The 14366-nt window shown below is 48.4% G+C and overlaps 1 protein-coding gene across 5 annotated transcripts; it reads left to right on the forward strand.

Moving 5' to 3' along the window:
• Positions 1-1425: 1425 nt before the first annotated feature.
• Positions 1426-14272, forward strand: OGFOD2 (2-oxoglutarate and iron dependent oxygenase domain containing 2). 5 transcript variants are annotated; one of them, XM_084820052.1, is made up of 8 exons: positions 1426-1488; positions 1697-6463; positions 7792-7848; positions 8517-8627; positions 9128-9227; positions 10110-10234; positions 10681-10938; positions 11795-14272. In XM_084820052.1, exons 2-8 carry the CDS (start codon positions 6320-6322, stop codon positions 12068-12070), a joined length of 1071 nt encoding a protein of 356 aa, XP_084676178.1. In that variant the 5' UTR covers positions 1426-1488; positions 1697-6319; the 3' UTR covers positions 12071-14272. The 5 variants fall into 5 exon arrangements, with proteins under 5 accessions (XP_084676178.1, XP_084676176.1, XP_084676177.1 ...); XM_084820050.1 differs by lacking the exon at positions 1426-1488 and having other exon boundaries at positions 1561-2736; positions 2917-6463; XM_084820051.1 differs by lacking the exon at positions 1426-1488 and having other exon boundaries at positions 1561-2371; positions 2477-6463.
• Positions 14273-14366: the final 94 nt, after the last annotated feature.

A 14366-nucleotide genomic window follows, 5' to 3' on the forward strand; every position in this document is an offset into this window, starting at 1 on the left:
TTTTGGGATGACTGGCCTCAGTCATGGGACATGTACCTTGAGCATGTCCAGAGTGCCTGATTCTGACTCTGTCAAGGGAATTAATTGTTCTTAAGGCTGCAGCTGTAAACACACTTACTGGGGAGTAAGCCCTCTTGACCCCAGGGGGGCTTGCTTTCCAAGTAAACCCAAGTAGGATTGCATAAGAAGTGTAGGCTGAAAAACTTTGAATGCTTTCTCAGAAATGCAGCTCATAAAATGTAACCACATACGTTTTTATTTAATGCGCGTTTATTTTAGCTTTTGTCCCTAACAGGGAACCCCAGCACAGTTGACTTAAAACAAAGGCAACAGAACACCATCAATTTAACAACAAAATTAAGACCTTGAATCATGGTACCTTTAGAGCGGGGGGGGGGGGAGAATCTGTGTGGCCCCCAGATGGTATTAAGACTGCAACTCCCATAACCTCTGACCGCGGAGTGTGCAGGCTGAGGCTGATGGGAGATGGAGTCCAACAGGCTACCCACCCCTGCTCCAGAGGTGGGCAGAACGTAGATCTCCAGATATTTCGGACTTCAGCTCCCAGCATTCCTGCAGCGGCAATGCTGTTCGGAGGGTTCCTTTCCCTTGCTTTTAAAGTGAAAAAAAGAGGCTCCTTTTTGAGGCTCAGCGGAACCAGAACTCAGCTCCGGGATCAGGGCACGGTTGCTTCCTTTCTAACTACCCGCCCGCGCACCCCAGCCCCCGCCGGTGGGGCTGCTGGGAAGCACTCCCCGCCGCAGCGCAGCGCCTCCCTGTCGCCGGGCGAAGCTGCACCTGTCGGGTTCCTGCCTGCCGTCAGGCGGCCGCGCTTTCAAAGAGCAGCCCCGCCGCGGGCGCGCGCGCGGCGGCGGCAACGCGCCCGCTCCCCGCCGCACCTTCCACGACGAATTTCTGGGCGTAGCGCTTGAGGTTTTTCCTCCTGACGGAGCAGAAGCCGGCGGGGAAGGAGCCCTCCGACAGCAGGCGGAAGATGTCCTCGAATTTGCTGGTGGGGCCGGAGGACTCCACCACCACCTCCGCCTCGGCCGCCGGCAGAGCGGCCTCCATGCTCGGCAGGCGGGCCGGGGAGGCCGGCCTCGCGCCGCCCGCGCCAGCCGAGGGCGCGCGGCGGGGCCCGGCCTTCCCTCGGAGAGGCGCCCCGGCGGCGCCCGTCACGCTGTCGCGTCGGGGGCGGTGTGCAAACACCCTCGGCGCGGCCGAAGCGCGGCCGGGCCCGCCCGTGGCTCCCGCCCGCCGTCCGTTTGCGCCGGCGCCGGGCCCCCTGCGCCCCTCGCGTGGGCGCCCCCGCGCAAGGCGAGGCCTGCTCGGGGGCAGGGCTGGCGCGGCAGGGCGGCCCGACAGAGGACGGCCCTCTCCGCCGGGGCCACCGGAGGCCGGCGCTGGAACGCCTCTGCGGAGCGCCCTCCCTAGGGCGCTCCGCCGGGCCCCCTCTTGGACGAGCCTCCGTCGTGCATGGAAAACGTGGTTTGTTCAGGCAGGCACTTGGGGTGGGTCAGGGTGTTCTGAAGGGCCGCGGTGGCGTAGCGGTTAAGACGCTGAACCGCAGACTGGAAGGACACAGCGGTTCGAGTGCCGCGTGACGGCGTGAGCGCCCGTCCTCAGTCCCAGCTCCTGCCGACCTAGCAGTTCGAAAGCAAGGAATTGCAGGTAGATAAACAGCAGTTTATTGCAGGTAGATAAACAGCAGTTCGAGACCCGAGTGCCGCGTGACGGAGTGAGCGCCCGTCCTCAGTCCCAGCTCCTGCCAGCCTAGCAGTTCGAAAGCAAGGAATTGCAGGTAGATAAACAGCAGTTTATTGCAGGTAGATAAACAGCAGTTCGAGACCCGAGTGCCGCGTGACGGCGTGAGCGCCCGTCCTCAGTCCCAGCTCCTGCCGACCTAGCAGTTCGAAAGCAAGGAATTGCAGGTAGATAAACAGCAGTTTATTGCAGGTAGATAAACAGCAGTTCGAGACCCGAGTGCCGCGTGACGGCGTGAGCGCCCGTCCTCAGTCCCAGCTCCTGCCGACCTAGCAGTTCGAAAGCAAGGAATTGCAGGTAGATAAACAGCAGTTTATTGCAGGTAGATAAACAGCAGTTCGAGACCCGAGTGCCGCGTGACGGAGTGAGCGCCCGTCCTCAGTCCCAGCTCCTGCCAGCCTAGCAGTTCGAAAGCAAGGAATTGCAGGTAGATAAACAGCAGTTTATTGCAGGTAGATAAACAGCAGTTTATTGCAGGTAGATAAACAGCAGTTCGAGACCCGAGTGCCGCGTGACGGAGTGAGCGCCCGTCTTCAGTCCCAGCTCCTGCCAACCTAGCAGTTCGAAAGCAAGGAATTGCAGGTAGATAAACAGCAGTTTATTGCAGGTAGATAAACAGCAGTTCGAGACCCGAGTGCCGCGTGACGGCGTGAGCGCCCGTCCTCAGTCCCAGCTCCTGCCGACCTAGCAGTTCGAAAGCAAGGAATTGCAGGTAGATAAACAGCAGTTTATTGCAGGTAGATAAACAGCAGTTCGAGACCCGAGTGCCGCGTGACGGAGTGAGCGCCCGTCCTCAGTCCCAGCTCCTGCCGACCTAGCAGTTCGAAAGCAAGGAATTGCAGGTAGATAAACAGCAGTTTATTGCAGGTAGATAAACAGCAGTTCGAGACCCGAGTGCCGCGTGACGGAGTGAGCGCCCGTCCTCAGTCCCAGCTCCTGCCAGCCTAGCAGTTCGAAAGCAAGGAATTGCAGGTAGATAAACAGCAGTTTATTGCAGGTAGATAAACAGCAGTTTATTGCAGGTAGATAAACAGCAGTTCGGGACCCGAGTGCCGCGTGACGGAGTGAGCGCCCGTCTTCAGTCCCAGCTCCTGCCAACCTAGCAGTTCGAAAGCAAGGAATTGCAGGTAGATAAACAGCAGTTTATTGCAGGTAGATAAACAGCAGTTTATTGCAGGTAGATAAACAGCAGTTCGAGACCCGAGTGCCGCGTGACGGAGTGAGCGCCCGTCTTCAGTCCCAGCTCCTGCCAGCCTAGCAGTTCGAAAGCAAGGAATTGCAGGTAGATAAACAGCAGTTTATTGCAGGTAGATAAACAGCAGTTTATTGCAGGTAGATAAACAGCAGTTCGGGACCCGAGTGCCGCGTGACGGAATGAGCGTCCGTCTTCAGTCCCAGCTCCTGCCAACCTAGCAGTTCGAAAGCAAGGAATTGCAGGTAGATAAACAGCAGTTTATTGCAGGTAGATAAACAGCAGTTTATTGCAGGTAGATAAACAGCAGTTCGGGACCCGAGTGCCGCGTGACGGAATGAGCGCCCGTCTTCAGTGCCAGCTCCTGCCAACCTAGCAGTTCGAAAGCAAGGAATTGCAGGTAGATAAACAGCAGTTTATTGCAGGTAGATAAACAGCAGTTTATTGCAGGTAGATAAACAGCAGTTCGGGACCCGAGTGCCGCGTGACGGAATGAGCGCCCGTCTTCAGTCCCAGCTCCTGCCAACCTAGCAGTTCGAAAGCAAGGAATTGCAGGTAGATAAACAGCAGTTTATTGCAGGTAGATAAACAGCAGTTCGAGACCCGAGTGCCGCATGACGGAGTGAGCTCCCGTCTTCAGTCCCAGCTCCTGCCAACCTAGCAGTTCGAAAGCAAGGAATTGCAGGTAGATAAACAGGTACCGCCTCGGCGGGGAAGGTAACAGCGTTCCGTGAGCCTCGGTGTTCAGCCACGCCGGCCACATGACCACGGGAGCGTCTTCGGACAGCGCTGGCTCTTCGGCTTAGAAACGGGGATGAGCGCCGCACCCTAGAGTCGGACACGACTGGTTGGGGACACCTTTACCTTTTACCCTTTTAGGGTATTTTAGGAAATGTTTTTATTGCAGAATTTTATTGTTTTGAACTGTTTTATTGTACGCTGTGCGTCGCCCAGAGTGGCTGGGTGACCAGCCAGATGGGCAATTAATAAGTTTAATAATAAAATAAAAATAAGCCTAGGCCAGGCCAGGCCAGGGGGAAGAGCCTCCAACTGGCCCATCAACAACACCTTGACAGCAGACTGAACAGGGAGGCATGCGGGCCACCTGGTCGCAGGCTTCCCCAATATGGTGAGATGTACTGTATTTCTATTTAAATAACAACCATAATATCTAAATTTGAATCGTTTGTTGTTCAGACGTGTCCGACTCTTCGTGACCCCATGGAGCATAGCACGCCAGGCTCTTTCCCGGAGCGTGCTCAAGTCCATATTCATTGCATCGGTGATGCTATCTAGCCATCTCTTCCTCTGCCGTCCCTGTCTCCTTTTGCCTTCAGTCTTTCCCAGCATCAGGGTCTTTTCCAGAGTTTTCTCTTCGCATTAGGTGGCCAAAATTTGAATCTATAAAGTAGCATATTTTTTGTGGGAATCAGCCTATAAGACACCCATGCCAAGTCCATCAGGGAATGAATATTCAGGTAATTTGGGGGAAAGACTTTCCCCATCCTACCTTCCACTTCCAACTTGAAGGCATACCTCCACAGGCTCCCCTCTTCGGCAGGGCTGTGAGATGCCTGGAGTGCCTCCCCTTCGACAGATATTTGTAGACCAGCCTGTACCTCTGCAGGCTCTTGGCCTGGATCTCCGCCACTGTTGTCTGAATGCTGCAGTACACCTTGTGTAGTTTGGACATCCCTTCAGGAAACAAATTAGAGAAATAATTGCAGCAGATGAAGAAACGACTGCCTAGTCCGAATATTCAAAACGGACGAGGTCATCTAGACTTCTTGAAGAAGGTTGCCATACATTTCTCCCTAGTTGTTAGGGTATCTGTGCCTTTAACTGCCAGTTAGCAGGTGGAGCTGCAGCCGGTACTAGCAAGAGAGTAGTCTTTCTTCATTCGGTTCAAGACATACTTATCTTGTGGAATTCACTGCCTCAAGATGTGGTCATCACAGCCACCAGCTTAGATGGGTTTTTAAAAAGCAGAACACGCATGCACAGAGGATAGGGCTACCATTGTACATTGACCATGACAGGTGGTGCGGAGTAACAAGAAGGGTGGTGTAATGGTTAAGACTAACATAACTAGTGTTACTCTTCAGGTAAGCGCTATTTCTTGAAGCAAGGCAATCACATACTGCTGAGGTGGCATAAGTCATGTACTGCTGATCTTATATACGGGAAAGAGAAGGAAGGAGCAGAGACATAAGAAGGTTGACGAAGGCGGGTCTCATAAGGGAATGGAATGTGTGACCGAAGCCAATTGTATAAAACCCTTCATGTGCTGTGTGGCGGGGTCCTTCGTCGTAAGGAGTGGCCGCAGCGTGTGTCTGTTTCCTTGAATAAAAGCTTTGCAAGAGCACAAGGTTGTCAGCATGGTCCCTGAAATTCCAGCACAGTGGCCATGTGTCCTACTTTGCAGAACACAGTCCTCTCTTTGAAGGCATGCACTCTGAAGTGCTGTTTGGTCCAGGTCTGTTTTAAAGAACCCTAAGAAAGGAGAGCAGAACAGGGACCTTGAATTTGCCCACTCAGCAGCACCTGGGTGGCAGACTGAGCAAAAGGCTCACACAGGTCACACCCGGTCACAGTCTTCCACACTACCGTCAGATTACATCGATTTCTACTTAAATGATAGCAATTATTTCAAAACAGGCATCTGTATATGTATCAGCTTAGCCTTCCCTAACCTGGGCCCTCCAGATGCGTTGCAACTACAGCTCCCATCATTCCCAACCAAAGGTCTGCTGACTGGAATGATGGGAGTTGCAGTCCAACACCTCTGGAGGGAACCAGGTTGGGGAAAGCAGTTTTTCAGTTTGTTTTATATCTGGTATTGTATTTTAAATTTCTGCCTTGCTGCTAGCTTCTGTTTGGTTATTATTTTTATATTGTAGTTTTAAACGTTTATATTGTACTTTATCATCTGCATTTTATAGTTTTAAATGCTGTGAACTGCTCTGAGAGCATTGGCTATTGGGTGGTATAAAATGTAATAAATAAATGAGCATATACATTTCAAGCAAATCTGTGCTTCATCTCTTTGGATGATGCATTTCGTCTCTTTTCGGGTGATGCTTAAGTGACCCCCCTAGCATCCTTGGGAGTGGGCTGTTGCCTTCATGTCCTGCTTGTGGGCTTCCTGGAGGCATTTGATGAGCCACAGGAGGAGGGGGAGGATCCATTGGATCTTTCCTCTGATCCAGCAGGGCTGTTCTTGGTTTATCCACCCTACACATCGCCATGTAATTTATTGACGCTCCCTAAAGCAGAACGCTTGTTTCCCACCGAGGCGGTTTCGCCGACGAACCGTTGCCCTTGGAGATCTGTTCCATTCCCCTTTGGGGGCCGGCCGGAATCATGGAGCCCGGAGGGATGGGGCCGGGCCGGGCCCGCTTCCTGGCCTGCGCCTGTTTCTTCACCGATAACCTGTTCGTGCCGCGTTACGGTCTCCACCTCCGCTACGCGGGGGACCCGGAGCAGCTGCGGAGGGATTATGGGCCGGTAAATGGAGAGCGACGCGGATATTTTACGGCGGGTGGAGACCCCACAGACCTATACACACTCCTCTTTTGCACTGTTAATCCAGATTAGAACCGGGATTTCATAGGCTAACTCGACAGAAAAGGGTAGGGGTGCGCAAATTTATTACTTGTCCTCTGACAGTACGGTCTTAAACATGCCTAGTCAAAAGTACGTCCATTTGAGGTCAAAAGAATTTATTCCCAGGTAAGTGGGTATACGTCTGCAATCCCAAACACACTGTGTGGGAGCAACAATTTCCAGCGGGGTAGCTGCGTTAATGTTACGGCAAAACCAACAAAGAGTCTCGTGGCACCTTAAAGGCAAACAGATTTGCTTTGGCGTAAGTGGACTCTGTCCACTTCTTCAGATGCATGGAGTGACAACCTCAAAATGACAGATTTAGGGCGCAGTCCTATTTTTAGACAAAAAAAAAGCCCTCCAACTCCCAGCATTCCCCAGCCAGCCATGCTGAGAGTTGTAGGACTTTTTTTTTTCTGTCTGAACGTGCATAAGGGTGCACCCTTATATAGATATGCTAGGTATAAATCTGCCAAATTGAGGTTAACATTTCACACATCAGACAGTGGACGGTGCCTACGAAAGCTTATGCCAAAATAGACTGTTAGTCTTTAAAGTGTCACAAGAATCTTTGGTGGTTTTTCTAGGAGAAAGTTCCATTGAACTCAATGGGGCTTGCTTCTGAATATACATGTTTTGGATTGTGCTGCAATGCTCCAATCCTAGGCTTGCTTACTTGGGGATAGCCCTGTTTATTAAATTTTTAGGCTGTTTTTCCACCTGAAGGCCTTCAAAACAGTTTAAAGACACAATGAAATACAAAATCCCCCAAATAAAACAGTAAGGGAAGGCAGCAAAACAACCCCCAACTGTAAAATAAGATTGCTACAGCAAAGGAAATACAGCTACAGGGCTTACTTCCAAGTAAATATGCACAGGCTGTACTTCCTTGCATAAATTTGGGAGCAAGCCCCATTGAACTGAATGAGATTTACTTCTGAGTAAATATGTACAGAGTTCTCAGCCTGGAAGCAGTGTGTGTGCAAGAGAGATCCACATCTAGGCTTACTGCCTCAGAGCTGGTGTGTGTGTTTTAAAACAGTTGCATCTGCAGACTTTAACAACCAAGATCTGCCTCTGAGCTACATGGATCCCCTGGGTTGTTTTTGTGGACAGTCACAGGCTCATCCAGGCACTAGTGGCTTCCACTGTACTGGGGCTGCATTTTATAAAATAAAGTGTGTTTGTGCATGCTCCATAAAAGCCATCAACATCTCTTTATTCTGCAGGCATTAAGACAACGTGGCTGCAGAAGCGAGGAAGAGTTTAAAGCAGTAATCCAAGAGGTACAGTACAGTTTGACAATCTGGATGTTGGGTTTGTTGTAAGAGACTAACAACTCGATCCTATTTATTTTCTTATATTTTATTCCCTGCTTTTCAACCAAGATTGTCTCCCAAAGCAGCATATAATTAAAATGCACACAAAGATACAATATGATTAGGGATACATTGGCATGTTTGGTGGTGGTGGTGGTAGTGTTGGGGGACAATCTCTTCGGGCCCCTGGCCGTTGGTGATACAGGCCAGGTTCTAACTTCTTCCCTCCAGGGGAATGAGTTCACAGGAGCTGTAGATGGACTCCGAGTTGGCTTATGGTAAAGACATTAACCCACAGAAGCAGTCCTTCTGTTGATTTTCAGAACCTTCTGTCCTTGGGAGTTGGTAATACAATCTAGTTTCCAAAGTACTCACTGTAGGATTGGGCTGCAAGGCTGCAGTCCTATACAGATGGACCTGACAAAGTCCCCATAGAACTCACACAACTTTCTTCTGAGTGAAAATGCATAGGATTGAGCTAAACATGTATTAGTTATAATGACTGCACAGCTGTGGAGTTTGGGTGCTTAAGTATCAGATGGGCCAGGTGCTATCCAAGTAGAGCCAGAGAAGGTCAGGATGATAAATCTCTCTTGTATCCATCTAATAATAAGCATCAGATTGAATTTTCATAGGTTGAAGAAGAAGTGCAGAGGAGAAAGGAATTAGGTCGCCGGTCAAGAGAAAGAAAAGCAATCATTTCCCAGAGCTACAGACCAAAGCATCCACAGCTGTATGCTTTACAGGTAAAAAAAACTTGCTTCACTGCATTTGAGCACATGTCCATGGCCAGAGGCACCCTGGGAATGGATGGAGATAACATTCTCATTTTTTTTAAAAAGGTTCAGGAGTAGGGAGTCTGTACTCCTCCAGGTTGGTGCAGAACTGACGCTGGTTAGCAATCCCTTGAAAAGAGGGAATCTCTGTCATTGTAACACTGGCAAAATGCTGGTGCTGATGTGACCCTAAGGCAGAGGTAGGAATTTGCAGGGGGAGTGGGGAGAAAAGGCAGAAGCATTGCCCGTGTGTGTGTGTAAGAGAGAGCGAGAGAGCGCACATACAGGGAGTGCACAAGCCTGCAACGCACTCTCAGCCACCACTGTTAAGAGATCAGGCCCATGACTTTTGCACTCCTCTTTCTGACAGAACTGAAGTTGAATTGCATTAAGGCCTATTGAACAGAAGCTGCTATTATTTGTGAAAATAGTAATTTAAATCCTATTCCCCCCCCCCCCTCCAATATTAGGAATCATTTCTGGCACCAGAATTTTTAGGAACTGTCAAATATTGCACATCCAAAGGTGCTGATCTCCAATCTGTCCTCGGCCATTTGGAAGCTATATCAGGTGAGTAGAAAGGTTCAGTTTATCATCAACCTGTACATATCATCAACCCTGGCAAGCGATCACCTCTATTGATTCTCATATTGGTGTTTTGTATTCTTGGAGAGAACTAACTTTGTACAAAAATACTTTGGTGTTTTTAAAAATGTCCAGCAGGTACCGGCCTCAGAAATATCTCCATTTCCTTCTCTAAACAATTGCACAATGTACATCTTCTAAGGGCTCTTTGATCTTCAGTTGAAAAGATGGAAGGGTTTGAAATTATACGGTTTCACTTTTTACCACAAGCAAAGATTTAGACTGACTTTTAATTCCGCCTATGCACCAAACACTGCTGATGTTGCCACAACAAAAAGCGAGATCTCTGTTGCAATTAGGATTGGGGTCAACGGCTCTAACGATGCTCTGCTTCTGAAGACAGCCTTGCAAAGATAAGGCCACAGAGTACTACCTCACAGACATTTTACTAGCCTGTCCGCCCACATATATGACGGTAATTTGTGGGTCAGTAGAAAGCCTGACACACTTGAAGATATGAAGCTGCCTTATACTGAGACCATTGGCTCATCCAGCCTAATTTGGTCGGTTTTTACTAGCAGAAGTTCTCCAAAGTCTTGGGCAGAGGTGGGTCTTCCTCAGCCTTGCTACCTGAGATTCTTTCAACTAGAGATGCCAGGGATTAAACATGGGATCTTCTGCATGCAAACCAGATGCTCTACACTTAGCTAGGGGCCCTCTCCACAAAAAGGAAGCAGCCATTTTCTTCCCATTTTCAGGGGAAAAATACCCCTTGCTCTCTTGTTACTTGAAGATGTTTACTTGCAACCATGTGAGTGATTATATTCAAGCTCCTTCCATTTTTGTTTTCCTTCTTCCCCACATCAGAGAAGAGGATCTATCGACTACCAGTATTCACCGAAGAATTCTGCCGAGCTTTCATTGAGGAGCTGGAGAATTTTGAGCGGTCCGAGATGCCCAAGGGGAGGCCTAACTCTATGAATAACTATGGGGTGAGATTCATGCTTTGCAGGCGAGGATAACTTGGGGCATAACAGTGTGAAAGGAGATAATAATGTATTTTAAATAGTGTTTTTAATATTCATATGTACTGCTTAGATTTTCTTATATTAAGTGGTATATAAGTATTATAAATAAACGAACAAGATGATGTATATGAAGTACTTTCAACCCTCCCAAGTGCTGGATAAATGCTAAGTTATTATGCTTATTTGGATTCAACCCCCGCTCCCTGTTTGATCAGATCTCTACTATCCAGACTGAGACAAATATACCACATTAGAAATGACACCTTTCCCAGACATGGAAAGAACTTGACCGCTGCAAAATAGCCCAGCCCTTCTTTTAGAAAGTACAACTTTTGTATTTTACTTGCTTTTTTTTTCTTTAATCTCCCCCCCCCCTCTTTCTCTCACACACACCCAACCATCCACTGCAGGTTCTCTTAAATGAACTTGGGATGGACGAGGCTTTCATCACACCTCTGCGTGAGAAATACCTGCAGCCTCTCACGGCATTGCTTTACCCAGACTGCGGGGGAGGCCGCTTAGACAGCCACAAAGCTTTCGTTGTGAAGTACGCCTTGCACGAAGACCTGGATTTGAGCTCTCACTATGACAATGCGGAAGTGACTCTGAATGTCTCCCTGGGGAAAGAGTTCAGCGAGGGCAACCTCTACTTTGCCGAATTCAGACAGGTACTTATCTTTTGAAAATGAAATATGAGCTCCCTGTGGCTTACAATAGTTTTCTTTCACTTCATTACGCATGTTGGAGAGCCAGCGTGGTGTAGTGGCGAGAGTGTTGGACTGGGAGTCGAGAGATCCGGGTTCTAGTCCCCACTCAGCCATGGAAGCTCACTGGGTGACTTTGGGCCAGTCACAGACTCTCAGCCCAGCCCACCTCACAGGGTTGTTGTTGTGAGGACAAAATGGAGAGGAGGAGGATTATGTATGCCACCTTGGGCTCCTTAAATGAGGAAAAAAGGCAGGACACAAATAAATAAATAAATAAATAAATAAATGGTAAGGGTGGTAAACGTATGCAGTTCATTGCTACAAAGCATCATCATGGCTTCAAGGTTAGCTGGCTTAAAAAAAGAAATAGACAAACTGACAGGAGATTTTGACCGACCTATGAGGTACAAAAGTATATGGAATCTGCCTGTATAGTGGCAATATGAGTTCTGGGGACAAAGATGGCATGTCTATCACCTTCCTGCCTTGCTTGTGAGCTGCCAGAGGCATCAGAGTGGCCTTTATTGGGTATGGCACACTGGACTAGATAAACTTCGGTCTGTGGTTCCATTTAATCATGGGTGGACTAATCCACCATGAATGTATCCAGTCCTTTCTTAAAAATTAAAGTTTAAGCTGTTGGCCATCCCCACGGCTTGTAGTAGCGAAGCCCACGTATCAAAACGGTGTGCCATATGAAGAAATTCTTCCAATTGCCTGTTTTATGATCCTGTCCAAAGCCGTCTCATTTTGCCGGCAGCACTTTGAATCGCAAAGCTCGCAGCTAACGTTGTGATCTTCCTGAACCCTTTTCAAGGATGCTGACCCTGTGCCGAAGTATGTCGAGGTCGAACACGTGCCTCTCCACGGATTGTTCCATCGGGGAGGGCAGATGCATGGGGCGCTGCCCATTGTCTCCGGGGAGCGCTGGAACCTGATCATCTGGATGCGCTCATCCACTGTCCGGAACCAGCTGTGTCCCATGTGCAACAGGGAGCCGGAATTGGTGGGCGCCGAGGGATTTGGAGATGGATTCACCAGGACCCCTGAAGACAAACAGCCGGAAACAGTGGATGTGTGCTCTTTAACATAGGGAGATGTCTTTTGACTTCAATAAAGATGTCCGTGGCAGGAGAGAGCAATCCCAGCAATAGCTACAAGTTGTTTTACATAGGCCAAGAAAGGGTGTGCTGTTTTAAATAAGCAAATAACCCTTTGCTTGGGTTCCAGCTTAGGACAGAAACTGACTGGGGTGCATATTAGAGGACGGAGGCTGACAGCTCCATACATTTGCTGTCGCCAAACTTCAAAACCATTCTTTAAAAAAAAAATTCCAACTGCCCACCTTGCCCTCCCAGAAAACTCAATTTCATGTCATTTGCAAGTCCAGAGGCCAGCTTCCTCCTGTTTTCACACAGCACAGAGTTAAACTTTAGAATTCGCTACCCCAAGATTGTATTTATTTATTAAATTTCTGAATCGCCCATCTGGCTGGTCACCTGGCCACTCTGGGCGATGTACAGCAGTACAATTTAAAACAGTAAAATTACACATTATTTAAAAATACCCTAACCCACCCCAAATGCCTGCCTGCATTACCAAGTTTTCAGTGCGTGGCGGAAGCTCATTAAAGAGGGAGCATGGCGGAGTTCCCTAGGGAGGGAGTTCCACAGAGTGGGGGCCATCACAGAGAAGGCCCTCTCCCTTGTCCTCACCAGCCTAGCTGTCCTGGCTGATGGGACAGAGAGAAGGCCATCCAAGGCTGATCTTGTTGAGCGGCCTGTCTGGTGTTGCTGGAGGCGCTCCTTGAGATAGGCTGGGCCGGAACCGTATAGGGTTTTAAAGGTCAAAACCAAGATGTAGTGATTGCCACCAATTTGGATGGCTTTAAAAGGGACTTATACAAATTCATGGAGAAGGCTATCAATGGTTACCAGTCCTGATCGCTATATGCCACCTCCAGTATTGGCGGCAGTATATCTATGTACACCAGTTGTTTGGGAACATGAGTGGGAGGGTGCTGTTGCACTCATGTTTCCCACAGGCAGCCTGTTGGCCACTCAGTGGTAGATGATGTGGATCCTTGGTCTGATCCATCATGGCTCTTCTTATGTTATGTCTTCCTTGATGTGAGCCTCTGGAGGCAGCTGAAATTCAGCCTTGATCATTAATCTGCTTGCAAATTACTTTGTTTGCAGAAGTAATCTCCTGTTAAAAGGAGAGCAAAATTACCTATCATCTTTAAATTTCCTTGGAAGCAGGGTGAGACAATGGAGATCGTGGGTGTGTTCTGAAATATCATTCCGTCTCCTAGTCAAGTATCTTTTTGTCCACTAATATAGTTTGCCAAAAGTGCATTTTGAAAATATAACGGCTGTTATATTGGCACACAGACCCCCAGGACAACTGGCTGAATTGCTTTCCGTAACAATACAAAAGGTTTTATCTTTGGCATCAGACAGATGTTGGAAGCAGAGGCTTTAAACTGGATTCCTGCACTGAGCAGGGGGTTGAACTTGATGGCCTAAATACCCCCTTCCAATTCTGTGATGCTATGGAACTTTAAAATATTTTCATGGAGCTAGGGTGGTGGTGGTTGTTCAAAGTAGAAATTCATGGCATGGTGAATTTGGGATATAATTTGTTAACCCAATTGAAGAAACAGGGCCTAGAAACTTGCTCTTGGTCTAAAAACTTAACCGATTATGAGAACCACTGTGGTGAAGTGAGCTGCAGGGTGTGTGTGTGTGTGTGTGTGTGTGTGTGGGGCAATCTGGATTTTACTTTTTTTTATTTAGCGCTCAAATCCCTACTCAGCCTTGAGGTTCACAGGGTGACCCTGGTCCAGTCAAACTCTCTTGGCCTAGCCTACCACACAAGATTGTTATAAAGATAAAAACTGTGCTACCCCGAGTTCCGATAGCATCACCGATGCAATGAATATGGACTTGAGCACGCTCCGGGAGAGAGCACAGAACAGGAAGGCCTGGCGTGCTCTGGTCCATGGGGTCACGAAGAGTCGGACACGACTGAACAACAACAACCCCGAGTTCCACAGCAGAAGGGATTTAGAAAATGTAATAAGTACAAAAGATACATTATTGCCAAGAGTTGAAAACTATGAAGAGATGTTTAAAATATTTTATTGTTAAAGATGCATATCTCACCTTTCAGTCTGAGGTGACTTAGAACAGATTTTGTCCTTGTAAACCCCTTTGGATGCTTTGAACAGAGAAATTGTATAAAGATATTTTAAATAAAAATGAAAAAATAAAATGGTGAAACCGTTGGAAGGTAACTCGTGGGCTTCCTTTCCTGCTTTCTCTTTTCTGTTCTATCCGACACATTTGTGAGGTTTAAGGTGCCAGTAAGGTGGGAACCAGGATGCG

Source organism: Heloderma suspectum, chromosome 13, assembly GCF_057233095.1.
Source record: "Heloderma suspectum isolate Gila_16-S chromosome 13, 16-S_ref, whole genome shotgun sequence".
Classification (NCBI taxonomy): domain Eukaryota; kingdom Metazoa; phylum Chordata; class Lepidosauria; order Squamata; family Helodermatidae; genus Heloderma; species Heloderma suspectum.

Coding starts and splice junctions, on each gene's coding strand:
- OGFOD2 (XM_084820052.1), top strand. CDS start 6,320: ATGGAGCCCGGAGGGATGGGGCCGGGCCGGGCCCGCTTCCTGGCCTGC. Junction 6,464..7,791: donor TGCGGAGGGATTATGGGCCG/GTAAATGGAGAG, acceptor TTTATTCTGCAG/GCATTAAGACAACGTGGCTG. Junction 10,235..10,680: donor ACTCTATGAATAACTATGGG/GTGAGATTCATG, acceptor CATCCACTGCAG/GTTCTCTTAAATGAACTTGG.